This window comes from Anomaloglossus baeobatrachus, chromosome 6 (assembly GCF_048569485.1).
Source record: "Anomaloglossus baeobatrachus isolate aAnoBae1 chromosome 6, aAnoBae1.hap1, whole genome shotgun sequence".
In the NCBI taxonomy this organism is placed as follows: Eukaryota; Metazoa; Chordata; class Amphibia; order Anura; family Aromobatidae; genus Anomaloglossus; species Anomaloglossus baeobatrachus.
In genome coordinates, this window is record NC_134358.1 from 354965715 (window position 1) to 354993661 (window position 27947).

The 27947-nt window shown below is 48.3% G+C and overlaps 1 protein-coding gene across 2 annotated transcripts in view; it reads left to right on the forward strand.

Moving 5' to 3' along the window:
• Nucleotides 1-27947, forward strand: part of SLC12A7 (solute carrier family 12 member 7) — a 1179416-nt gene that overhangs the window by 694119 nt on the left and 457350 nt on the right. For both annotated transcript variants that reach the window (XM_075315005.1, XM_075315006.1), the window contains exons 11-13: nt 2056-2113; nt 2937-3111; nt 3298-3416. In XM_075315005.1, coding sequence (XP_075171120.1) covers nt 2056-2113; nt 2937-3111; nt 3298-3416 — 352 coding nt within the window. The remainder of the gene's footprint in view (nt 1-2055; nt 2114-2936; nt 3112-3297; nt 3417-27947) is intronic.

Here is a 27947-nt window from a genome sequence, read left to right on the forward strand (position 1 = left end):
TCACCTCCACCTTGCTGATCTTTGATGATACCAGCCCATACCAGTATCCCACCTCCACCTTGCTGGCGTCTGAGTCAGAGTGGCGCTCTCCGCCCTTTACTGATCCAGCCTCTGGCCCATCCATCTGGCCCATCAAGAGTCACTCTCATTTCATCAGTCCATAAAACCTTTGAAAAATCAGTCTTAAGATATTTACTGGCCCAGTCTTGACATTTTATCTTATGTTTCTTGCTCAAAGGTGGTCGTTTTTCAGCCTTCCTTACCTTGGCCATGTCCTTGAGTATGGCACACCTTGTGCTTTTTGATACTCCAGTAACGTTGCAGCTATGAAATATGGCCAAACTCTTGGCAAATGGTATCTTGGCAGCCTCACGCTTCATTTTCCTCAATTCATGGGCAGTTATTTTGCGCCTTTTTTGTCAACACGCTTCTTGCGACCCTGTTGGCTATTTGCCATGAAACGCTTGTTTGTTCGGTGATCACGCTTCAAAAGTTTGGCAATTTCAAGACTGCTGCTTCCCTCAGCAAGACATCTCACAATTTTGGACTTTTCAGAGCCCCTCAAATCTCTCTTCTCACCCATTTTGCCAAAGGAAAGGAAGTTGCCTAATAATTAAGTACACCTTATATAGCGTGTTGATGTCATTGCACCACACCCCTCCTCATTACAGAGATGCACATCACCTGATTTACTTAATTGGTAGTTGGCTCTCAAGCCTATACAGCTTGGAGTAGGACAACATGTATAAAAATTGTGATCAAAATACTCATTTGCCTAATAATTCTGCACATAGTGTAAGTTGAATTGTAAAGAGTAAGCCAAGAAATATTTGAACACAGGTTTTATCGACTATAGAGACGAGTGACTTTTGACAAATTCAGGTAGCCCCAAATAAGGACACTGCCACCACTGTGTTTCACTGCTGTCGGCACCATGCATTAAGAAAAAAATGTATATCTACCAAGGGCATTAAGTGGTGGTAGTATCTTCTCCATGACGTTTGTAGATGTGCACTTTTCCAACATGACAATGATTCAAAACACACATCTGTGCCATTACTGAAGCAGAACAGAGTGAAGTGATTCAGTGAGCACGTTTGTCTCCTAATCTGAATTGAAACTTCTGAAATTCTTATGAGGAATTCTGAAGAGGTAAATTGAGCATCCAGCATCCAGACTCTAAGGCCGGCGTCACATAGGCATGTGAAGAGGACAACTAACATTAGTCAATGAGCAGAGCAGATGTACGATGATCCTGTCATGCCGATTTGGCATGAGCACAATATCAGCCTGCTGCGATTGGCAGCGTATCTCAGATCATGCACACCTATAAAAGTCTACGGGTGCATGTGGCACATCGGACTGCACTAGGATGACATCCAAATGCAGTTCAATATACACACAAACAGGCAAGGGAGAACCTGTGATCCGATTCACAGATGCAAGATAATTGAAGTACAGTAGAGTGACTCTAGGCAGCGTAGTTTGAGCCGAGTTCAATAGCATTTCGCATTCGATGCTCTCTAAAAAGGTCATTCTTGAACAGTGAAAAAAGATAGATTTTGCAATATGTCACCAACTTGTTCATTCCATGTCTAGAAGACGTGGTGCTGGCCTTAAAAATCATGGACGTGATACCAAATACTAGATGTAGTTGTTTTGTATGTTGGGTGTATTCCTTTTTACATCAACTAATTTGAGTAAAACTAAAGATTTGTAATGAAAGATATATTGTTAAACTTTCATGTTATAGGTTAAAACTGTTCTATGAATCTGTCGTCTTTAAATTGTCAGATTTGTTCTTGTATTCAGTGAGGTATTTATTAAAATCTTTGTCACAAGATGCACAGCTGTCCTGTTCTCAGAATGGCAGCTGATAGTGGGGCATGTGATCAAACCTGTTGATCAGCCTCCTTCACAAAAAAAACTACATGTGGAAAAGCTGTTTTTGAATTGAAGGAGGCTGATGGACAAGTGCAACCACATGGTCCTCGATCAACTACCACAATATGATTTATTTTTCAGACTTCGCTTTGTTCCTTAAATGATAAAAAGATCTTTCGTGTGTGGTTCTATTTGGTGCTTGCATTGAGGGTGCCCTTCTACGTGACAAGTAAGTAATATTATTGAAAGAAATTGTATTCAAACAATTTACAGTGTAAGTCTAGAGAAGAAACACTATTCTTCCTCGGAATTGTGAAGGCTTCAAAGAGCTTAGATTTGATCACAAAAACTTTGTGCTTTTAAAACGAAGTGAATATCTGCCCCATTCTCAGTATGATTAAGGGGATCTTGTCAGCAGGTTTCTATACCCCAAAGTAACATCACCTCAGTAAAGTACCTGTTATGATGATTACTTCTATACCTTTACTTCTCCCACTCTTGACCCAGAGCAATATCGCAGATCCAGGATCCATGATGTGGGGCACCTGAAACAACGGATATAGGAGGCCTGTGGTAGCATTTCTTCTGCGGTATTGCTCTCAGTGTGTCAAGAGTGGGAGAAGAGAATCGCGTTGACAATTCAACACAATGGGCAGCACTTTGAGCACATCCTTTAGTGATTTACTGTCGGTGTTCCATGTCACAAACGTGTCAATACCTAAATAATGAATAAAGCTACATTAAAAATGAGCACACCATTGTTTTTCTTGTGCAATTCTATGTGTTTGATGTGTTACATGACCCCCTTCCAATTAAAAAAGGAAAGTTGAATTCAAAATAGTGGCTTTGTAGATGGCCGCCACGGGCATTACTCAGCCTCAAATGTTTTGTCCCTCCCATGTTCTAATATGCCAGAAACGGTAAGGTGATATCAGCAACCACTTCCATTTTATCAGGGTGTATCCATACTTATGGCCCACCCTGTACTTTAAAATTACCAGAGATTTATTAAATAGTCTTCACTAACTTTATCACCTATGTTTGCATGGCAGGTTTGGCGAAGCAGTCAGTGGCCAACTTGTAATAGGTACATTGGCTTGGCCATCTCCTTGGGTAATTGTTATTGGGTCTTTCTTTTCCACTTGTGGTGCTGGACTTCAAAGTTTGACGGGTGCTCCACGTTTGCTGCAAGCCATTGCAAGAGATGGAATTGTGCCTTTCCTTCAGGTATTATGGACTAAATACTCTATGTCATTATTCAAATTATCTATGTGATATCAGTAATACGAGAAAAAATAGTGTTCATATTATTCCAAAGGTGAGGTACAATGAATTGTCACTCCGGAAAGAATTGAGTTTATTGCATACGTTTTAGAAATTAGGTTTTACAATTTTTACAATTTTTTTCTTTAGGTGTTTGGCCATGGAAAAGCCAATGGAGAACCAACATGGGCTTTGTTGTTGACTGCTGCTATTTGTGAAATTGGAATTTTAATTGCTTCCTTGGATAGTGTTGCCCCAATTCTTTCCATGTAAGTATTGTGCTATTTTTCAGTATTAACTTCGAGAAGAGAAAATTAACTTTAAACTTCCTTTTTGTCATTTTAAGAAATTCAACCTTTATGCTGCAAGGGATTTCTGGCCAATTTTTATATTCTTGACATATGAATAGAGAGAGAATTAGGTCTTCCCTTCAGGTATTATAGACTAAGTATATATATATTTTCAGACTATTTGTTATGTCAATAATTTGAGGAAATAATAGTGTTAGCAGTGCACTATTACAAATGTTTATCACACCACTAAATCTATTAAGAATTATTTATTTTTTTTTTTTTTTAAAGTGGGCCCTCAGCAATGTACCCCTGTTTCCCCAAAAATAAGACATGCCCTGAAAATAAGACCTAGTAGAGGTTTTGCTGAATTGCTAAATATAAGGCCTCCCCTGAAAGTAAGACTTAGCAACGTTTTTGTTTGGAACCATGCCCGCTGAACAGAACACCAGGGCATGTTGTACATGGAAATAATGGTAGTAACAAGAAATTCTTGATAGCATTCACAGTTTGTTTGGTTATGCTGGTTTGTGATGACAACAACTGTACAGTATATAATAAATGTTCATTTTTTGGGGTTCAACAATAAATGTGAATTCTTCTTCATGGAAAAATAAGACATCCACTGAAAATAACACCAAGCACATCTTTAGGAGAAAAAATGAATATAACATACGGTCTTATTTTCGGGGAAACATTGTAGTAAAAATGCATTAGATGATTTTCAGTCATGCAATTTTCCACTAAAAAATATTTTTGGAAAAGAACGCACAAATTAGTTAAGTGTGACCCAAGCAGAGCATAAGACACGCAACACCTTCATAAGTGTAAAGTTTTTACATTCCACTTATGCTTATATTAATAGAACTGTGCTTACTACGCGCTGCTAGTACAGCCATAGCCACAGGGACTGAGCAGTGTCATTGTGTTCTGCTGTTGCTCGGTTCTTTTGATAATGAGAGATCACTCCCCCTTTCACTCAGTCCACTCCCTACTACTTGATTAAGAGGATCCAATGGTTGTTATGGCAGACAAAAGCCTTAAAGGCAAATCTGTTAGACTACCTGTCAGTAATAATAATAAACATTTTTATTTATATAGCGTGAACATATTCTGCAAAGGGGACACATGTAGAAACAATTTGAAACATTACAGAGTAAAGGGGGCTTTACACGCTGCGACATCGCTAATGCGGAGTCGTTGGGGTCACGGAATTTGTGACGCACATCCGGCCGCATTAGCGATGCCGTTGCGTGTGACACCGATAAGCGATTTTGCATCGTTGCAAAAACGTGCAAAATCGCTAATCGGCGACATGGGGGTCCATTCTTAAAAATCGTTACTGCAGCAGTAACGAAGTTGTTCCTCGTTCCTGCGGCAGCACACATCGCTGCGTGTGACGCCGCAGGAACGAGGAAGCTCCCCTTACCTGCCTCCCGGCTGCTATGCACTGCAGAAGGAAGGAGGTGGGCGGGATGTTAAGTCCCGCTCATCTCCGCCCCTCCGCTGCTATTGGGCGGCGGTTCAGTGACGCTTCAGTGACATCGCTGTGACGCCGCACGGACCGCCCCCTTAGAAAGGAGGCGGTTCGCCGGTCACAGCGACGTCGCCGGACAGGTAAGTATGTGTGACGGCTCTGGGCGATGTTGTGCGGCACGGGCAGCGATTTGCCCGTGTCGCGCAACAGATGGGGGCAGGTACCCACACTAGCGATATCGGGACCGATATCGCAGTGTGTAAAGTAGCCTTAACACAATTCAACAGATACTAAAAGGAGTAATGGCCCTGCTCACAAACGTACAATCTAAAAGGAAATAGGGGAGGCACGAAACGTACATGGTAAAAATTGCTGTTATTATATGGTTTAGCCATAAATATAATAAATAAGGAATACATGTATGAACCGGTCACCGGACAGTATTTGTAGAAGTACAGGTGCAGAGTGCTATTAAGTGCATGGAGGGCATAAACAGATGATAAAAAAGACCAGACGTGAAAGAAAATTTTGTAAGGGCAAAACTGTAATAGTTAGATAAGTGGGGTGAGGTAAGAGGCCAGTCTAAGGAAATGCATTTTTAGAGCATACTTAAAACTGTGAGTATTGAGAATTGATTGAATTGTTCTTGTTAGTGCATTCCAGAGAATTGGCATAGCTCACGAGAAGTCTTGGAGACGGAAGCAGGAGTTTCAGATTATAAAGGATGTCAGTCTTAGGTCATTAGTGGAGCGGAAGGCACGGGTAAGGTAATAGATAGAGATGAGGGAGGAGATATAGGGGGCTGCAAAATTATGCAGATCTTTGTGGGTGAGAGTGATAAGTTTATATTATACTCTGTAGCGAATGGGCAACCACTATAATGACTGGCACAAGGTGCTGCTGAATTCATAATGGATTAAAGAGGGGAGAGTTTAGTACGTATAACCTTGAGAGGCTCAAATAATTCACTATATTAGTAGATCAGCTTATTATCTATGCAATCTAAAAGCACATATTCAAGTCACCTTATGGGACTTTAAATTTTGTGATATATATACAGTGGGTAAAGAAAGTATTTAGACTCCTTTAAGTTTTTCACTCTTTGTTTCATTGCAGCCATTTTGTAAATTCAAAAAAGTTCATTTTTTTTCTCATTAATGTACACTCTGCAAACCATCTTGACAGAAAAAAACAGAAATGTAGAAATTTTTGTAAATTTATTAAACAAGAAAAACTGAAATATCACATGGTCATAAGTATTCTGACCCTTTTCAGTATTGACTAGAAGCACCCTTTTGAGCTTTTGCGGGCTTTCATTTGTCTTGCACTGAGAACAGGCTTCCGCCTGACCTCTTTGCCATAAAGGCCCAACTGGTGGAGGGCTGCAGTGATAGTTGACTTTGTGGAACTTTCTCCCATCTCCCTACTGCATCTCTGGAGCTCAGCCACAGTGATCTTGGGGTTTTTCTTTACCTCTCTCACCAAGGCTCTTTTCCCGCGATTGCTCAGTTTGGCTGGACGGCCAGGTCTAGGAAGAGATTTGGTGGTCCCAAACTTCTTTCATTTAAGGATTATGGAGGCCACTGTGCTCTTAGGGTACCTTCACACTTTAGCGATGCAGCAGCGATCCGACCAGCGATCTGACCTGGTCAGGATCGCTGCTGCATCGCTACATGGTCGCTGGTGAGCTGTCAAACAGGCAGATCTCACCAGCGACCAGTGAACAGCCCCCAGCCAGCAGCGACGTGCAAGCGACGCTGCGCTTGCACGGAGCCAGCATCTGGAAGCTGCGGACACTGGTAACTAAGGTAAACATCGGGTATGGTTACCCGATGTTTACATTAGTTACCAGCGCACACCGCTTAGCTGTGTGTGCAGGGAGCAGGGAGCCGCGCACAATGAGCGCTGGCTCCTTGCTCTCCTAGCTACAGTACACATCAGGTTAATTAACCCAATGTGTAATGCAGCTACATGTGCAGAGAGCAGGGAGCCGCGCACACTGCTTAGCGCTGGCTCCTTGCTCTCCTAGCTACAGTACACATCGGGTTAATTAACCTGATGTGTACAGCAGCTACATGTGCAGAGAGCCGGAGCCGGCAGCACAGGCAGCGTGAGAGCTGCGGAGGCTGGTAACTAAGGTAAATATTGGGTAACCACCTTGGTTACCCGATGTTTATCTTAGTTACCAGCCTCCGCAGCTGTCAGACGCCGGCTCCTGCTCCCTGCTCGCTTCATTTGTCGCTCTCTCGCTGTCACACACAGCGATCTGTGTGTCAGAGTGGGAGAGCGCCTTTGAAGAAAACGAACCAGGGCTGTGTGTAACGAGCAGCGATCTCGCAGCAGGGGCCAGATCGCTGCTCAGTGTCACACACAGCGAGATCGCTAATGAGGTCACTGCTGCGGCACAAAAAGCGTGACTCAGCAGCGATCTCGGCAGCGAGCTCGCTGTGTGTGAAGCACCCCTTAGAAACCTTAAGTACTGCACAATTCTTTTGTAACCTTGGCCAGATCTGTGCCTTGCCACAATTAATTGCCTCTGAGCTCCTTGGCAGTGCCTTTGACCTCATGATTCTCATTTGGTCTGACATGCACTGTGAGGTCTTGTATAGACAGATGTGTGCGCCTTTCCAAATCAAGTCCTACCCTGTTTCCCCGAAAATAAGACACTGTCTTATATTTTTTTTGCCCTGCAAAAAGCACTATGTCTTATTTTCAGGGGGTGTCTTATTCTCGAGGAGACATGGTTGGGGGTAAGTTTACCCCCCACAAAAAGCATACCCCCCCCATCCCAGGATCGTCATACTTACCAGCCCAGGGCGTCTGTATGGCTCCCAGATCCTTCTGTGATCTCCCATCAGGTACACTGCACGCCTCCCCTGCGTCTGGCCGACATCAGATCACACACACACACACACACACACACACACACACACACACTTCTCCCTGTGATCTCCCTGCAGCTGTGCTCCCCTGCATCTGGCTGACATCAGATCTCACACACACACACAATCAGATCACACTCACTCACTCACACAAACACACACCCACCCCACGATCCCAGCAGCTGTGCTGCACGCCGTGCTCCTCTGCCTCCTGCCGACATTCACAGATCCGATCGCTTACGTTCACACACAGTCACACATCAGACAGTATACACGCACACATCTGATCGCATACACTCACACACACACCCCACTTCTCCCTGTGCTCTCCGGTGGGCGGTCCCAGCAGCTGTGCTGCACGCAGTGCTCCTCTGTCCCCTACCGGCACTGACAGATCCGATCACATACAGTCACACACACACACACTCACACATCAGAACACACGCACACATCAGACCGCATACACGCATACATCCGATTGCATACACTCACACACAGACTGACGATATCGCACATACGCGCTCACACAATCACAACATCTGGAGATACCACATGCTTTCGGCCATGTGATCCTCCGGCAGGTCCTGGAAGGTCACTGCATGCACAGTATCGCCGCTGAGAAGCAAGCGATATCACTGGATGTTGTGAGTGTGTGGATGCGATCTGATGTGTGTGTGAGGTGTGTGTGAGAGTGAGTGAGTGTGATCTGATGTGTGTGTGTCTGTTCTTATATATGTGTGTGTGTTTGTGTGTGTGTGTGTGTTCCGCTGCAGGACCTTGATGCGCTCACCTGCTCCCGGTCGGCGTCTGGTGAGTATGATCGGGCCGTCTTCTCTCTTCTGTCTTCTCTCTTCTGGGGGTGCCCGCTGCCTATAATGAAGTGTCCTGCAGTGTCTTTAACTCTTTCACCGCTGCATGACACTTCATTATTGACCGTAGCTATGTCTTATTTTCAGGGGATGTCTTATATTAAAGCTTCCCTGAAAACTCCTGGGATGTTTTATTTTCGGGGGATGTCTTATTTTCGGGGAAACACGGTATCAGTTTAATTAAACACAGCTGGACTGCAATCAAGGAGTAGAACCATCTCAAGGAGGATCACAAGGAAATGTACAGCATGTGACTTAAATATGAGTGTCAGATTAAAGGATCTAAATACTTATGACCATGTGATATTTCAGCTTTTCTTGTTTAATAAATGTGCAAAAATGTCTACATTTCTGTTTTTTATTGTCAAAGATGGGGTGCAGAGTGCACATTAATGAGAAAAAAAATGAACTTTTTTGAATTTACCAAATGGCTGCAATGAAACTGTCATGCCGGCATACTAGGGATGCCGGCATCCCTCTGTACCTTGTGAAGTGTACCTTCTTCCCTCTTCTCTGCCGCCGTGTATAAGTACAGTCTCCGGCTGTATTTGCCAGTGGATGCCCACGTTATGGTTGGCTCTGCTCCCACCTAGGCTGCAGGCTCTGCACATGTTGTGTGGGGTTTCCTGCTCTCTAGCCTAGGGGCTGTGCGCGCACACTTCCTTATCTTTTATAGGGAGATGTGTGCTCCTTGCTAAGGTGTCCCTAGCCTATTGCTCGGAGGCACCAGCTATTTAAGGCTCCTCCCCCTGATAGGAGGGGCAGAACATTTCGTATCATGAGCAGCACAGTGGCTCAGTGGTTAGCACTGCAGCTTTGCAGTGCTGGGGTCCTCGGTTCAAATCCCACCAAGGACATCATCTGCAAGGAGTTTGTATGTTCTCCCCGTGTTTGCGTGGGTTTCCTCCAACACTCCAAAGACATACAGATAGGGACTCTAGATTGTGAGCCCCAATGGGGACAGTGTTGCCAATGTATGTAAAGCGCTGTTGAATTAATATCGCTATATAAATGAATAAAATTATTATTATTATTATTCTGTTTGTGTTTTTGAATGTGTCCTTGAAGAGCTGAGGTTTTTGTTTCTGAGTCCAGTATACTGGCAATCTCCAGCATGGTCCTATGGTCCTGAAGGACTGTTGTCTTCTGATCCTGAGTCCAGTGTGCTGGCTATCCCCCTGGACTCCAGCCTGGTCCTGTATTTGTGTTCCTGCCGTGTAATGTACCCTGATGTCCTGCTGTGTTACCTGTTACCCTGCCGTGTGATGTATCCGAAGTCCTTCCGTTTCCTGAGAATAAAGTTGTGTTTTATATAACCTGAAGTCTGGATGTACCTGATGTGCCGACATCACTCTGCTGTGGTCCAAGCCCGTGTCTGCACTGCCCTTTTGTGGTCCATGCTTGCTGTACCCGATGTCCGGTGTCTGATGACCTCTGCCCGATGCCTGAAGCCTTACCCGATGTCCATAACCTATGCCTGTGGACCCATGCTTGACGTTCTAGTCCTGGTGTCTCGTGCCTGATGTCTGCTGGTGTTTACCCTGCCCATTCCTGTTCAGGTTCCTGCTTTGTGTTCTGCTTCCCCAGTCCGGCTGTCACACTTGCCTGCTCAGCTGCCACAGTCCCGATCTATTGCCCTGGGAGTGGTACCTGGCGTCCTGCCTTGCGGCGGGCTACTAGTCAAACCCCTCCGTCTGCTAAAGGGAAAGTTCGGGTTCCCCCTCTGGTCCAGTTGGTCCTCTCTTCTTTCGGACACTCGTCGCTTTCCTGGATCCGCTCACGGTGAGATCGTGACAAAAACAAAGAGTGAAAAATTTAATGGGGGTCTGAATATTTTCCATACACACTGTATGGGTACAAGTACATCTCCATAAATTAAAATATCATCAAAAAGTTAATTTATTTCAGTAATTCAATACAAAAGGGGAAATGCATATATTATATAGAGAAAAGAAGATTATCTTCAGCTCACCTGCTGCCCGTACTGCTGATCCTTGCGAGTGCCTGGAATCCACCGGTGAGTCCCAACCGGTCATAAACAATGGGTGAGGAAAGGAAAGGATCCGGCACAACCTCTTCTTATGGTAAAAACATCAAAATTTTTAATTGACATATTAAAATATACCATCCGTGAAAACCGAAAAAGATGTTAATCCTTGGGAGCTTTACGCGTTTCGGACTTCAGCATAAAACCAAGAAAGAGTCCTTAATCATAAGTGTCCTATGTATACCCCAAAGCTACTAAAATAGACTGACTCCTTAGATGGACACAAAGGAGGGGCAGGCTGTTCATGATTACGTGCACCTACAGGTGAGTGCTGCACAGCATACAACAATACAAACAGCAGTACGACTGAACAAAATAGAGGATATACTATGTTACAAAAAATCTGTCTAAATATATACACCCATCATTGGGAGCGCTAACCCGACAAATGGTAGTAACAATGGATGGAAATAAATATAAGGAATAAAAAATAAAACACATATGTGCATGCATACATGTATATAAGAACAAGTTGAATCTGAATTGCAAACATGTAAAGTCCAAAATCTATCTGAAAAATATATAAAGTGGCTCTCCCAATAAAAGGAAGAAATACCAGACGTATACAAAAATACAAACAAATATACATATATATCCGACCATGTAGGCACATACACAAATATATAACGCAGGGGTCCCCAACTCCAGTCCTCAAGGGCCACCAACAGTGCATGTTTTCAGGATTTCCTTAGCTTTGCATGGGTGTTGGAATCATCACCTGTGCAGATGATTTAATTATCACCTGTGCAATACTAAGGAAATCCTGAAAACATGCACTGTTGGCGGCCCTTGAGGACTGGAGTTGGAGACACCTGATATAACGTTTGAACAGCCTGTTCAGATTGCAACATCTATATGACCATAAGCTACCTTTACTAAAAAATCAACCAGAGCAAAGTGTGAAAGATCAGGGATTACCACGAGCATCACTGGCAAATGAATGGGAGAGATTTTACTCATATCTATATATATAATTGCCTTATTCTGTCTGTCTGTCTGTCTGTCTGTCTTGCTCCAAAATTCTGTCGTTACTGTGACAAGCGTCTCATTAGCCGCTCGCCTCGCCTCGGCTCCGCCCCCCCGCACAGATTGGCCGCTCGCCCATGCTCCGTCCCCCACATGGATTGGCATCTCGCCCCGGCCCCCTGCACGCATTGGCAACTCGGCCACGCCCCGCCCCCTCACGCATTGCACGCTCGCTCTGGCTCCGCCCCCGCACGCATTCCCCGAACCAACACGGAGCACTGACTCCCAGGTAAGTGCTGTACCCCCGGGAGCCCACACCAGCGTACGCCGGCAACCCAGCCGACACATACCCTTGCATTGCTGGGGTTGCCGGCGTATGCTGGTGTGGGCTCCCGTGCGTGCGGGGGGTGGGGTACGCTGGTAACCATGGTACACATCGGGTAATATTGTGTAGCATGGTTACTAGCGTATGCCGGCTCCCTGCCCATTCAGATCGTTGGTCTACAACTGTCACACGCTGATGCGTGCTGCACAGCAGGAGACCAACAAGTGACTCAGCACTGTCTCTTTGAATACTTACCTGATGTATACCATGCTTATCCTCCTTTCTCCCCAGGACTAATTCTCCTATTATCCTGCTCTCCCCACAGGACTACTCCTCCTATTATCCTCCTCTCCCCACAGGATTACTCCTCCTATTATTCTTTTCTCTCCCCAGGAATAATTCTCCTATTAATCAAATAGGTACAAGGCACTTTCAAGGGTTAATTTTCATAAATTTATTCCAAAAGTCTAAAACATGTGATGTTTCAGCCACTAGGTGGCCTTCATCAGACAACTGGTATCATAAACTGGCCAAAATTGGAGTGTCAAGGCAGCGGTGGACACCGCTGCCTTGACACTCCAATTTTGGACAGTTTATGATACCAGTTGTCTGATGAAGGCCACCTAGTGGCTGAAACGTCACATGTTTTAGACTTTTGGAATAAATTTATGAAAATTAACCCTTGAGAGTGCCTTGTACCTATTTGATTGACTTACGGTTTGGAAACCAACAAGTGCACCTCGATATACCTCCACTATATTGGCTGTGCCTTATCCTTCTACAAGCATACTGCTCCTATTAGACTCCTTTCCCCCCAGGACTACTCCTCCTATTAGACTCCTCACCCGCAGGACGACTACTCCTATTATCCTCCTCTCCCCCCAGGACTACTCCTCCTATTAGACTCCTCACCCCCAGGACTACTCCTCCTATTAGACTCCTCTTCCCCCAGAACTACTCCACCTATTATCCTCCTCTCCCCCCAGGAATACTCCTCCTATTAGACTCCTCTCCCCCCAGGACTACTCCTCATATTATACTCCTCTCCCCCCAGGACTACTTCTATTATACTCCTCTCACCCCAGGACTACTCCTCCTATTATCCTCCTTTCTCCCCAGGACTACTCCTCCTATTATCCTTCTCTCCCCACAGGACTACTCCTCCTATTATCCTGCTCTCCCCCCAGGACTACTCCTCATATTATACTCCTCTCCCCCCAGGACTACTTCTATTATACTCCTCTCACCCCAGGACTACTCCTCCTATTATCCTCCTTTCTCCCCAGGACTACTCCTCCTATTATCCTTCTCTCCCCACAGGACTACTCCTCCTATTATCCACCTCTCCCCCCAGGACTACTCCTCCTATTATTCTTCTCCCCCCAGGACTACTCCTCCTATTAGACTCCGCACCCCCAGGACTACTCCTCCTATTATCCTCATCTCCCCCCAGGACTACTCCTCCTATAATACTCCTCACCTCCATGACTACTCCTCCTATTATCCTCCTCTCCCCCCAGGACTACTCCTCCTATTATTCTTCTCTCCCTCCAGGAATACTCCTCCTATTAGACTCCTCTCCCCACAGGACTACTCCTCTTATTATCCTGCTCTCCCCCCAGGACTACTCCTCCTATTATACTCCTCTCCCCCCAGGACTACTCCTCCTATTATACTCCTCTCCCCCCAGGACTACTTCTATTATACTCCTCTCACCCCAGGACTACTCTTCCCATTATCCTCCTTTCTCCCCAGGACTACTCCTCCTATTATCCTCCTCTCCCCCCAGGACTACTCCTCCTATTATTCTTCTCTCCCCCCAGGAATACTCCTCCTATTAGACTCCTCTCCCCCCAGGACTACTCCTCCTATTATCCTCCTCTCCCCCCAGGACTACTCCTCCTATTATACTCCTCACCTCCAGGACTACTCCTCCTATTATCCTCCTCTCCCCCCAGGACTACTCCTCCTATTATTCTTCTCCCCCCCCAGGAATACTCCTCCTATTAGACTCCTCTCCCCCGAGGACTACTTCTCCTATTAGACTCCTCTCCCCCCAGGACTACTCCTCACCCCCAGGACTACTCCTCCTATTATACTCCTCTCCCCCCAGGACTACTCCTCCTATTATAGTCCTCTCCCCCCAGGACTACTCCTCCTATTGTGGCGCCCCTGACCTGGTCAGGCACCACTGAGTACTGCACCCATGCTGGGGACAGTACAATACAGGTAATCCAGAAGGCTGACCGAGGTGTGACTACACAGGCGCATAGTGATCAGGTCTCACACATGTACCTTTGAGAGGACCCCTGGGGATCCCAGGAGGGGGCAAAGCCTTCACCTCCACTTGAGGAGTGGAGGGGGCGAAGCCTCCATCTCCACTCAAGGGGTGTGGTAGAGAGCCTGGTTGCTAGGTGGCGTAGGCAGGCACAAAGGGAAAAGAGTAGGAGGAGAGAGGAGTCTGAAGCAGAGTGTGGAGGAGTGAGGAGCATGGAAGTGGAGCTCAGACAGGAGCAGCAGTGCAGGTCCCTCAAGTGAGCCAGTTTAGTGCAGCAGTCCAGGGAGAGCAGACGTCAGGAGCAGACCCCTGGGGCTGTTGCAGTCTAACAGCGTCCGCGCAGTGACTACCGACGGGGGAGAACGGTCACCTGGTAGTGCTGCCCGAACACCACACACAGCTGGAGAGAGAGCCGCGTAGTGGAAAGTACGGAGACTGTCAGGGAGTACCAGGCCCAAACGGGCGGCAGATCCCGGTGCGGGGATAGATCCACCTTTCCTTGCTAAACCTGCCGGTGTGGGGCCCTTAAAGCCCACGCCACAACACCCCAAAAGCCGCAGCCACGTAGCCACAGTTAGGGCCCATAGTTCACAGGAGGCAAGCAGCTGGAGTGATCTGGTCCAGGCGACAAGCAAACGGCAAACAAACGAGGGGAGCAGCTACTTCCCTGGGTGACCCCCATAGGGACTAAAAGTCGGGGTTACCACAAACCACAGAAGGGCTAAGGAAGGCGAGTCGGTAGTCACCCTCATCAGGCAGCCTGAAGGATACCTGGTTCCAGCCTGGTTCATCCCAGCTACGCCCGGGTTACTCACCCTGCCATCTTCAGTGAGTAAAACCCCTGAAAGACATTCTGCTTGTGTTGAGTTATTCTGCGCCTTGTGGTTCTACACACCTACACAGGGCCCTGGGGCTTGCCTCACTCTCAGGAGGCTATTACAACTGACTGCACCCACCATCAGCCCCAGGCATCCCTTAATCTGCAGTGGCGGTCCCCACTGACCGCAATTCTGAGAGTGGCGTCACGACAATCCTAGATAGAAGATTTCCTACCTGTGACAGGATCCAGCCGAGTGGAGTCCCTGAAGGTAATGCACCGACACAACACTTGCGGGGCTTCACATCTGGCGTCACGAACAGGATAAGGACTAGCCCTGTTCAGACAGGTGACCATGTGCCTGGGCGGTCCGCTTGGAAAATTGGAAGCGCCGCCATATTGCCACCATGAAAAGCGCGCTGAAAAACAACAGCAGCCCGCGCTGGGAGAAATTACCGCCCACGAAGAGGTGTGGCTACCCAGAGATCCCCTGCAGAGTCCTGACCTCGCAAGTGAAGAGAGCGGAGGCGTTCAGAGACGTCGGGACAGAAAGGGAGCCAGAAGCCTGCTGCTGGAAGAGGCAGAGCAGAAACTGAAGAGCCTGCTACTGGAGGCAGCGACGAGTCCGCTGCTGGGAAATCGTGCAGAAGAAGGCGCAGAGGAAATGGCGTCTGAACGCAGAAACCCAGAACCAGGCTCCGCTGCCTGGTGGTATCGGGAGCTTGCCCAGTTCTGCGACCGACTGGAAACCCGGGTCGTAGAGCAGATCAGAGAGGAACGCATGGAGCTTCTGGAGATGGCTGCAGCGGTTCAGGCCTACGAGGGGAGAGCCACGCGACGAGTGCCAGACCGGACGGCGACGACTCAGACCCCGATGATACCACCGATGGGTGAGTCCAGTGTTGCCCCTGCAGCGCGAGTGCCCCGATCCCTGCTGCCACGCCCGCGGTCCCTGAAGAGGCGCCCGGCGCGGCGACGCTGAACCAGGCCGCAGCCACGCCAGGTGCGGCCCGCCAAGCCCAGGCCGCCGCAGCGATGCCCTGCCCGGCCCGCAAAGATCCGGCTGCCACCGCGACCCTCATCCATGCCGCAGGTGTGACGCTGACCCAGGCCGCCGCCATGCTAGGCCCGGCCCGTAAAGACCCCACCGCAGCGGCGACGCTCATCCACGCCGCAGGCGAGGTGCTGAACCAGGCCGCAGCCACGCCAGGTGCGGCCCGCCAAGCTCCGATCGCTGCAGCGACGCCCGGCCCAGCCTGCACAGATCCCATCGCAGCTGCGACGCCAATTCAGGCCGCCGCAGCGGTGCCCTGCCCGGCCCGCCAAGAACCGGCCACAGTAGCGATGCCCGCTAAGACTCCAGCTGCGACCCGGAGTGAGACTGCGACAGCAACGCTGATCCAGGTCGCCGCCATGCAGGGCGCGGCCCGCCAAGACCAGGCCGCCGCCATGCAGGGCGCGGCCCGCCAAGACCAGGCCGCCGCCATGCAGGGCGCGGCCCGCCAAGACCAGGCCGCCGCCATGTCAGGCGCGGCCCGCCAAGACAAGAATGTACCATTGTTTACCCCGGCCTGCAAGGCCAGAGCAGACACCGCTCCCCAGTCTAAGGAAGTCCCTGTTAGGAAGTCCCTGATAGGAGAGGACCCCGCATACTGGAAGCTGAAGGCTGACCTAGAGGCCCAGTTCCCACAGGAGATGGTGGACCGGTATCTGCTCCCTCCGCACACCCCCAAGGCGACTTCTGCAGCAACCACGCCAAAGAGTCCCCCGCCCGGGCCTGCTGATGAACACCCATCCCCAGCGCTGCCACAACAGGAGTGCTCAGAAGAACTAAGGGGGAGAGGAGGCCAGGAAGCTGAGGAGCTGACCCCGGAGCCATCAGCAGTGGATCCATGCCCAGAGCCAGAGATGTTGCCATACTCCCGCTGGGATGAAGAGGAAGAGTTGTCCAGAAACCTCACCTGGGAGCCTGCAAGCAGTGAAGCAGCAACCCAGCAGAATCCAGCCCGTAGGACACGGCGCCGTAGCAGAACAAAGTTTTCCCCTGCACCGCAGTCTCCAGAGCAGAAAGACGAAGTCATGGCCAGAGACCTGGAAGAGAAACGGTTCCTGAGAAGGGCCAAATCCCAGGTCAGAGGCCCACTTTGTCGGGGTGTAGTAGAAGACTTCAGCTTGAAATCAGGATATGGTTTCATAGTTGCACCTGGCATGAAAGAAGGCATATTTGTGAATAGAAGGGATGTTAGAGCCCATTTGCCTAGAGGACATCCAGGAAGGAACTTACAGATGGGAGATACAGTGGAATTCACAATGCATCAAGGAGAAAGAGGATGGTATGCACTGGATGTTACCCCATGTCCCCGTAATCCCTACAGTGAACCTGCTGTCTCAACAGACACAGAAAAAGAAACAGATACAGAAGAAGAAAGAAAAGACAGAGATGAAGAAAGCAACAGGTGCCGCAGCCCTACAGGCCCAAGCCCTGGTGAGGAGGAATCTATGTAAAGTAAAGAAAGAAGTACAGCAAGTTACAGTTTTGACCAGTTTGCAACGTTTATAAGTTTAAGCATGTGCCCACATGAACTAATGTGAGAAACCCATAAACCTTAAGGCTATGAACTGGCTATAGCCACAAACTCTCGCAGTGTAAATAGTTACCCCAAAGGTACCACCACCAGAGCCAGCCTGTTTAGGGGCTTGGCTCACCTGCAACCAGGGAGCACGTCCGTTTATGGGGCCTTGGCTCGCCTGCAACCAGAGAGCACGCCTGTTTATGGGGCCTGGCTCTCCACCACAAAGAGGGTACCTGGTCAGCACCAACTGTGGAGGCCGCCTCTACATCCTGCCAGAAGAGGCTGAAGGCGCGGCTCCACCAGGCCAGGTATACCCTGAAACCACCAGCCCATGAAAGCCGCCTCTACATCCTGCCAGAAGTGGCTGAAGGCGCGGCCAACGTGAGAGGGTTTTGGGTGGGTTAACGGACTTGTGGGTGGAGGGTGGTGATGTATGGTACCTAGTGGTTTTAAAAGTTTTACCATGTTTTACTGTTTTATGCATTTTAAAATGTTGTCTTGCAGCCCGAGGACGTGCTGGTGATAACTAAGGGGGAATGTGGCGCCCCTGACCTGGTCAGGCACCACTGAGTACTGCACCCATGCTGGGGACAGTACAATACAGGTAATCAAGAAGGCTGACCGAGGTGTGACTACACAGGCGCATAGTGATCAGGTCTCACACATGTACCTTTGAGAGGACCCCGGGGGATCCCAGGAGGGGGCAAAGCCTTCACCTCCACTTGAGGAGTGGAGGGGGCGAAGCCTCCATCTCCACTCAAGGGGTGTGGTAGAGAGCCTGGTTGCTAGGTGGCGTAGGCAGGCACAAAGGGAAAAGAGGAGGAGGAGAGAGGAGTCTGAAGCAGAGTGTGGAGGAGTGAGGAGCATGGAAGTGGAGCTCAGACAGGAGCAGCAGTGCAGGTCCCTCAAGTGAGCCAGTTTAGTGCAGCAGTCCAGGGAGAGCAGACGTCAGGAGCAGACCCCTGGGGCTGTTGCAGTCTAACAGCGTCCGCGCAGTGACTACCGACGGGGGAGAACGGTCACCTGGTAGTGCTGCCCGAACACCACACACAGCTGGAGAGAGAGCCGCGTAGTGGAAAGTACGGAGACTGTCAGGGAGTACCAGGCCCAAACGGGCGGCAGATCCCGGTGCGGGGATAGATCCACCTTTCCTTGCTAAACCTGCCGGTGTGGGGCCCTTAAAGCCCACGCCACAACACCCCAAAAGCCGCAGCCACGTAGCCACAGTTAGGGCCCATAGTTCACAGGAGGCAAGCAGCTGGAGTGATCTGGTCCAGGCGACAAGCAAACGGCAAACAAACGAGGGGAGCAGCTACTTCCCTGGGTGACCCCCATAGGGACTAAAAGTCGGGGTTACCACAAACCACAGAAGGGCTAAGGAAGGCGAGTCGGTAGTCACCCTCATCAGGCAGCCTGAAGGATACCTGGTTCCAGCCTGGTTCATCCCAGCTACGCCCGGGTTACTCACCCTGCCATCTTCAGTGAGTAAAACCCCTGAAAGACATTCTGCTTGTGTTGAGTTATTCTGCGCCTTGTGGTTCTACACACCTACACAGGGCCCTGGGGCTTGCCTCACTCTCAGGAGGCTATTACAACTGACTGCACCCACCATCAGCCCCAGGCATCCCTTAATCTGCAGTGGCGGTCCCCACTGACCGCAATTCTGAGAGTGGCGTCACGACAATCCTAGATAGAAGATTTCCTACCTGTGACAGGATCCAGCCGAGTGGAGTCCCTGAAGGTAATGCACCGACACAACACTTGCGGGGCTTCACACTATTATCCTCCTCTCCACCCAGGACCATTCCTCCTATTATACTCCTCATCTCCAGGACTACGCCTCCTATTATCCTCCTCTCCCCCCAGGACTATTCCTCCTATTATACTCCTCACTTCCAGGACTACTCCTCCTATTATCCTCCTCTCCACCCAGGACTATTCCTCCTATTATACTCCTCACCTCCAGGACTACTCCTCCTATTATCCTCCTCTCCCCCCAGGACTATTCCTCCTATTATCCTCCTCTCCCCCCAGGACTCCTCCTCCTATTATCCTGCTCTCCCCACAGGACTACTCCTCCTATTATACTCCTCACCTCCAGGACTATTCCTCTTACTATACTCCTCACCCCCAGGACTATTCCTCCTATTATCCTCCTCTCCCCACAGGACTACTCCTCCTATTATACTCCTCACCTCCAGGACTACTCCTCCTATTATCCTCCTCTCCCCCCAGGACTACTCCTCCTATTATACTCCTCACCTCTAGGACAACTCCTCCTATTATACTCCTCTCCCCCCAGGACTACTCCTCCTATTATACTCCTCTCACCCCAGGACTACTCCTCTTATTATACTCCTCCTATTATACTCCTCTCTCCCCCCAGGACTACTCCTATTATACTCCTCTCTCGCCAGGACTAATCCTCCTATTATCCTCCTCTCTCTCCAGGACTTTTCCTCCTATTATCCTCCTTTCTCCCTAGGACTACTTCTCCTATTTTCCTGCTCTCCCCACAGGACTACTCCTCCTATTATTCTCCCCCCCCCCAGGAATACTCCTCCTATTAGACTCCTCTCCCCCCAGGACTACTCCTCCTATTATCCTCCTCTCCCCCCAGGAATACTCCTCCTATTAGACTCCTCTCCCCCCAGGACTACTCCTCCTATTAGACTCCTCACCCCCAGGACTACTCCTCCTATTATCCTCCTCTCCCCCCAGGACTACTCCTCCTACTATACTCCTCACCCCCAGGACTACTCCTCCTATTATCCTCCTCTCCCCCCAGGACTACTCCTCCTATTATACTCCTCTCACCCCAGGACTACTCCTCTTATTATACTCCTCCTATTATACTCCTCTCTCCCCCCAGGACTACTCCTATTATACTCCTCTCTCGCCAGGACTAATCCTCCTATTATCCTCCTCTCTCTCCAGGACTATTATCCTCTTTTCTCCCTAGGACTACTCCTCCTATTTTCCTGCTCTCCCCACAGGACTACTCCTCCTATTATTATTCTCCCCCCCAGGAATACTCCTCCTATTAGACTCCTCTCCCCCCAGGACTACTCCTCCTATTAGACTCCTCACCCCCAGGACTACTCCTCCTATTATCCTCCTCTCCCCCCAGGAATACTCCTCCTATTAGACTCCTCTCCCCCCAGGACTACTCCTCCTATTATCCTCCTCTCCCCCCAGAACTATTCCTCCTATTATACTCCTCACCTCCAGGACTACTACTCTTATTATCCTCCTCTCCACCCAGGACTATTCCTCCTATTATACTCCTCACCTCCAGGACTACTCCTCCTATTATCCTCCTCTCCCCCCAGGACTATTCCTCCTATTATCCTCCTCTCCCCACAGGACTACTCCTCCTATTATACTCCTCACCTCCAGGACTACTCCTCCTACTATACTCCTCACCCCCAGGACTACTCCTCCTATTATCCTCCTCTCCCCCCAGGACTATTCCTCCTATTATCCTCCTCTCCCCACAGGACTACTCCTCCTATTATACTCCTCACCTCCAGGACTACTCCTCCTACTATACTCCTCACCCCCAGGACTACTCCTCCTATTTTCCTCCTCTCCCCCCAGGACTACTCCTCCTATTATACTCCTCACCTCCAGGACAACTCCTCCTATTATACTCCTCTCCCCCCAGGACTACTCCTCCTATTATACTCCTCTCACCCCAGGACTACTCCTCTTATTATACTCCTCCTATTATACTCCTCTCTCCCCCCAGGACTACTCCTATTATACTTCTCTCTCGCCAGGACTAATCCTCCTATTATCCTCCTCTCTCTCCAGGATTATTCCTCCTATTATCCTCCTTTCTCCCTAGGACTACTCCTCCTATTTTCCTGCTCTCCCCACAGGACTACTCCTCCTATTATTCTTCTCCCCCCCCCCAGGAATACTCCTCCTATTAGACTCCTCACCCCCCAGGACTACTCCTCCTATTATCCTCCTCTCCCCCCAGGAATACTCCTCCTATTAGACTCCTCTCCCCCCAGGACTACTCCTCCTATTAGACTCCTCACCCCCAGGACTACTCCTCCTATTATCCTCCTCTCCCCCCAGGACTACTCCTCCTACTATACTCCTCACCCCCAGGACTACTCCTCCTATTATCCTCCTCTCCCCCAGGACCCCCCAGGACTACTCCTCCTTTTATTCTTCCCCCCAGGACTACTCCTCCTATTATTATTCTCTCCCCCCCCCAGGAATACTCCTCCTATTAGACTCCTCTCCGCCCAGGACTACTCCTCCTATTAGACTGCTCACCCCCAGGACTACTCCTATTATCCTCCTCTCCCCCCAGGAATACTCCTCCTATTAGACTCCTCTCCCCCCAGGACTACTCCTCCTATTAGACTCCTCACCCCCAGGACTACTCTTCCTATTATCCTCCTCTCCCCCCAGGACTACTCCTCCTATTATACTCCTCACCTCCAGGACTACTCCTCCTATTTTCCTCCTCTCACCCCAGGACTACACCTCCTATTATACTTCTCTCACCCCAGGACTACTCCTCCTATTATCCTCCTTTCTCCCCAGGACTACTCTTCCTATTATCCTCCTTTCTCCCCAGGACTACTCCTCCTATTATCCTGCTCTCCCCACAGGACTACTCCTCCTATTATCCTCCTCTCCCCCCAGGACTACTCCTCCTATTATTCTTCTCCTCCCCCAGGACTACTCCTCCTATTTTTCTTCCCCCCCCCCAGGACTACTCCTCCTATTATTCTTCTCCCCCCCAGGACTACTCCTCCTATTATTCTTCTCCCCCCCCAGGACTATTCCTCCTATTATTCTTCCCCCCCTCCCCCCAGGACTACTCCTCCTATTATTATTCTCCCCCCCAGGAATAATCCTCCTATTATACTCCTCTCCCTCCAGGACTACTCCTCCAACACACATACACACACACTGCACAAAACATACCTCCCCCCCAAAACACACACACACCCACACAAACCGTGCAACACATACAGCACCACACACACACAATGCTGCAGACACACAGCGCTCCACAAACAACACAACACACACAACGCAACACACAGCACCACACACACACACACACACAACGCTGCAGACACACAGCGCTCTACAAACAACGCAACACACAAACAACACCGCTCTCACACACCCCCACCCAGACAACACCCAGAACATTTACAGCGCACTACACAACCACTTGGTAACTACACACAACATCACAAAATTCATACAGTAACTACACAATAAATTCTAGAATACCCGATGTGTTAGAATCGGGCCACCTTCTAGTATATTATAATATCCCAGATTCTCCCTTAAAAAATATAACGCAAGTCAAAGCAGTAATTAAAACCGCCAGGATATCTTGAATCTAGTCTCAGGATCCATTTGGCTTCCGATAACAGGAGAGCCTGGAACCAGTCCCCCCCACGGAGGGGTCTGGGGACAGACTCTACACCTGTAATTATCAAGGATGAAAAATCTACTTAGTGACATTCGATGTAATGTCTGGTCAAACCAGATAAAGAACGTTTTTTAACCAATGCAACATAATTTTTCATCCTTGATAATTATAGGTGTAGAGTCTGTGCCCAGACCCCCCCGTGGGGGGGACTGGTTCCGGACTCTCCTGTTATCGGAAGCCAAATTGATCCTGAGACTAGGTAGCTTATGGTCATATAGATGTTGCAATCTGAACAGGCTGTTCAAACGTTATATATTTGTATATGTGCCTACCTGGTCGGATATATATGTATATTTGTTTGTATTTTTGTATACGTCTGGTATTTCTTCCTTTTATTGGGAGACCCACTTTATATATTTTTCAGATAGATTTTGGACTTTACATGTTTGCAATTCAGATTCAACTTGTTCTTATATACATGTATGCATGCACATATGTGTTTTATTTTTTATTCCTTATATTTATTTCCATCCATTGTTACTACCATTTGTCGGGTTAGCTCTCCCAGTGATGGGTGTATATATTTAGACAGATTTTTTGTAACATAGTATATCATCTATTTTGTTCAGTTGTACTGCTGTTTGTATTGTTGTATGCTGTGCAGCACTCACCTGTAGGTGCACGTAATCATGAACAGCCTGCCCCTCCTTTGTGTCCATCTAACGAATCAGTCTATTTTAGTAGCTTTGGGGTATACATGGGACACTTATGATTAAGGACTCTTTCTTGGTTTTATGCTTAAGTCCGAAACGCGTAAAGCTCCCATGGATTAACATCTCTTTCGGTTTTCACGGATGGTATATTTTTAATATTTCAAATAAAAATTTTGATGTTTTTACAATAAGAAGAGGTTGTGCCGGATCCTTTCCTTTCCTCACCCATATATTATATAGAGTCCTTACAAACAGAGTGATCTATTTCAAGTGTTTATTTCTGTTAATGTTGATGATTATGGCTTCCAGCCAATGAAAACCCAAAAGTCATTTTCTCAGAAAATTAGAATTACCACAAGCACCTGCAAAGGCTTCCTAAGCATTTAAAATGGTCCATTAGTCTGGTTCAGTAGGCTACACAATCATGAAGAAGACTGCTGACTCGACAGATGTCCAGAAGGCAGTCATTGACACACTCCACAAGGAGGGTAAGCCACAAAAGGTTATTGCTAAACAAGCTGGCTGTTCAGAGTGCTGTATCCATGCATATTAATGGACAGTTGAGTGGAAGGAAAAAGTGTGGTTAAAAGAGGTGCACAAGCAACCAGGATAACCACAGCCATGATAGGATTGTTAAGAAAAGGCCATTCAAAAATTTGGAGGAGATTCACAAGGGGTGGACTGCTGGAGTCAGTGTTTCAAGATCCACCACACACAGACGTATCCAGGACTTGACTAAAGAGGATAACCATGGCTCGACTGTGATAAAAAAATTGGTGCTCTGAAGTAAATATAATCAATTGTAAAAACTATAAACTTCAGCACTCATGTAGAAAAAATGCGAAAATTCTTGAGATTTTTATTGTGATTGAAAACAAAGTAAGTCCCATTAAACCAACATTTCAGCCCAGGCATGGACCTTTGTCAAGGTAGTTGGGACCTGTGTGTCATAGAAAAAAATAAATATTTTAACATACATAAATCAACACTACAAATAAAGTGGGTACATAGGAATGGTACAAGACATATGTAGCAATTCACATAAATTATTTACAAAGAAAAATTGATTCATCACAGGAGAGTTATAACGTCGCATACCCATCAGAGCAAATAAGAAAGTATGGTTTCACACGTATGTCACTTGTGGCGGACAAAAGCCTGCCTGGGGGAAAAAAGGAAATCATATGAATAAATGTACATGTAATTTTTGGATAAACCACAATAGGGCAGCAGTACATCTAAGGGGCACTTTGCACACTGCGACATCGCAGGTGCGATGTCGGTGGGGTCAAATTGAAAATGACGCACTTCCGGCATCGCATGCGACATCGCAGTGTGTAAAGGCTGGATGATACGATTAACGAGCGCAAAAGCGTCGTAATCGTATCATCGGTGCAGCGTCGGCGTAATCCATGATTACGCTGACGCGACGGTCCGATGTTGTTCCTCGCTCCTGCGGCAGCACACATCGCTGTGTGTGAAGTCGCAGGAGCGAGGAACGTCTCCTACCGGCCTCACTGCGGCTTCCGTAGGATATGCGGAAGGAAGGAGGTGGGCAGGATGTTTACATCCTGCTCATCTCCGCCCCTCCGCTCTGATTGGCCGCCTGCCGTGTGACGTCGCAGTGACGCCGCACGACCCGCCCCCTTAACAAGGAGGCGGGTCGCCGGCCACAGGGACGTCGCACGGCAGGTGAGTGTGTGTGTGAAGCTGGCGTAGCGATAACTTTCGCTACGCCAGCTATCACCACATATCGCTGCTGCGACGGGGGCGGGCACTATCGCACTCGGCATCGCAGCATCGGCCTGCGATGTCGTAGTGTGCAAAGCCCGCCTAAGACATTTTGAAAAAGAAAGAAAAATCTAAAACATACATATTCATACATGATAATTGACAAAATAAAGAATCTCGCCAGAAAATATGTCAATGTGCAACAATGTACAACGATGTACCAATATATGTTGGCGTGAGAATGAGGAAACATGTCCTCAATACAATTAAGTTGGGAAATCTGCACTCAAATGTGCCAAGTGAGTAATCCTTAAATGTAGATGTAAAGATGTCCGAAACATAAAAATATATCAAGAGCATAGTAACTAACATACCTGATATGGCCGTGTAGTTGCAAAGTAAATATTTACCCTTATGGGGGAACAAGCATATACTACTATCGGTATATGATTCGTAGGGCAGTACTTGTCATGATATGTAGATGAACACAGATAATGTAAGAGCAAATATACTGTTGTGAGAATATACCTGTATTGCAAAAGAAAGGCCCAGATACTAATTGAAAAATTGTACAAACAGTGGTCACAAGGGTTAAACTTCCCAAGAAATAGAGAAAGGCAGATAGTCGGGGGTATATAAATGGAGAAGAAATCACCAAAGTACTCTCTGCAAAAAACAAGAATCTAGTGAGTCAGGAGTAAAAGGAGGCATTGTACAGAATGCAAGAACAACGTACCTGCTATAGTGATCAAGAAGGGAAAGGAGACGTCATGTGTTACAGTATCAGTCAGTCCTATAGGGGCCTGGATTGGGGAGCAGGAGCTGGAGCGCCAAGAGTAAACATTGGAAACAATAGTAGTTTAATAAAGGGTTATTACATCCAGAGTAATGACCAAAAGGATACCATACCTGCAATGGTGACTCAGGTGAAGACAGAGGAGTGTGTGATGGCTATGTGTCTGGAATAAGGGGCAGAAACTGCAATACTGGGAGGAGGCTCTGATAAAACGAGGGTTGGATAGAGTGAAAAAGTATAGTGCAAGGTGATGGCTGAGGATAAAACATACCTGCAGTGGTGATTCAAGTGGAACCACTGCAGGTGTTTTGGCTTCCTCCGTTTTTTTTATAAAGGCTCGGCGTGGTGAGGGAGTCTCCTGTACTTCCTGTTCAGTGGAATGCAGGGACCCAAAGTGGAACGCACGCTGGCGCGTGTACAGTGTGACCGCATTTCTGGGGAAGTCTGCGCATCCGCAGTGAAATACGCTTTGCAGGAATAGTGAATTAATAGAAAACAAGTGCTGGAAGAATGCAGGGAAATGAGAAGGGACATCAATAAGAGTATCAAGACCAGGACTGTCTTTTGTAGGTGCCATTAAGGTGCCTGAAGAGAAGAAGAAACTTGATTAGTGAATATAGTGACGCATCCCAGGGCTTTGGGGTACTCCGTCCTGGGCAGTTTATCTACTGGGACAGTTTATTGGGTGGCCGTTGCCCGGATCCATGACTCTGGGGGTCGCTTCAAAGGGGTTATGTACAAGAGAATAATAAAAAAGATTTTGTCGTGATGCCATTTGTGGGTTGTGGCTATGGAGATGGAGCCGCCGCTGCACAGTTTCTCGCTGCTGGGGCTGATGTCAATGGCAGCCTGGATGTTGGGTCCTTCGCAAGTAGGGCCAGGACCCAGGGAATAAATGATGGTGTTGGGCGCAGAAAGAAGATAGGCCACACAAGGGATTGCAGTGTAACTGATTTCTTTACTCACAGCGTTCCTATGGCTGGCAACCTGATGAAGGCTGGTCCTCACCACTGGTCTCCTTAGTTCCAGTGCCGGTATGGTGACCTGATGGCTTTTTTCCCCTACACCTGTCTCTGGTTGGTGGGTCCCCGTGGCTTGGAGCGTCTGAGGGTCCCCTCCTGGTTGTCTCTCAGTCTTAGTCCGTACGGTAGGTAATTTGAACCCTGTTGGGCCAGATCTCTGTCTCATTCCCAGGTTCTCCCGTTGTTACTGTGCCCCGAACACTTAGGTTCGGTGAGGTCCTGGATGGTCCCCTCACGTGCAGATTTTATCAGGTCTGCCTGGAACATTTTCCTGACCTAGGGCTCTGCACCCCGTCGGTGCTATGGTTCCGAGAGTACTTCACTGTACTCCTTTGGCAACCACACGCCTGAGCCTGACAGATCACTGCTACGCTCTCCCGTCAGTATCGTTAAGTCCTTCTCCTCTCACTTCCACTTTGATTTTCTGATCCCTCCCCCCGGTTGTCCTCTAGTGAACTGGATCGGTTCCACCCCTAGTTGGCCATCCATTGGGTCCAACCCTAGCCTGTCACCAGTCCTTGGGAAAGGGAAAGGGATTATGTGTGCGATCTGATTGTGTGTGCGATCCGATGTTTGTGTGTGAGATCTGGTGTGTGTG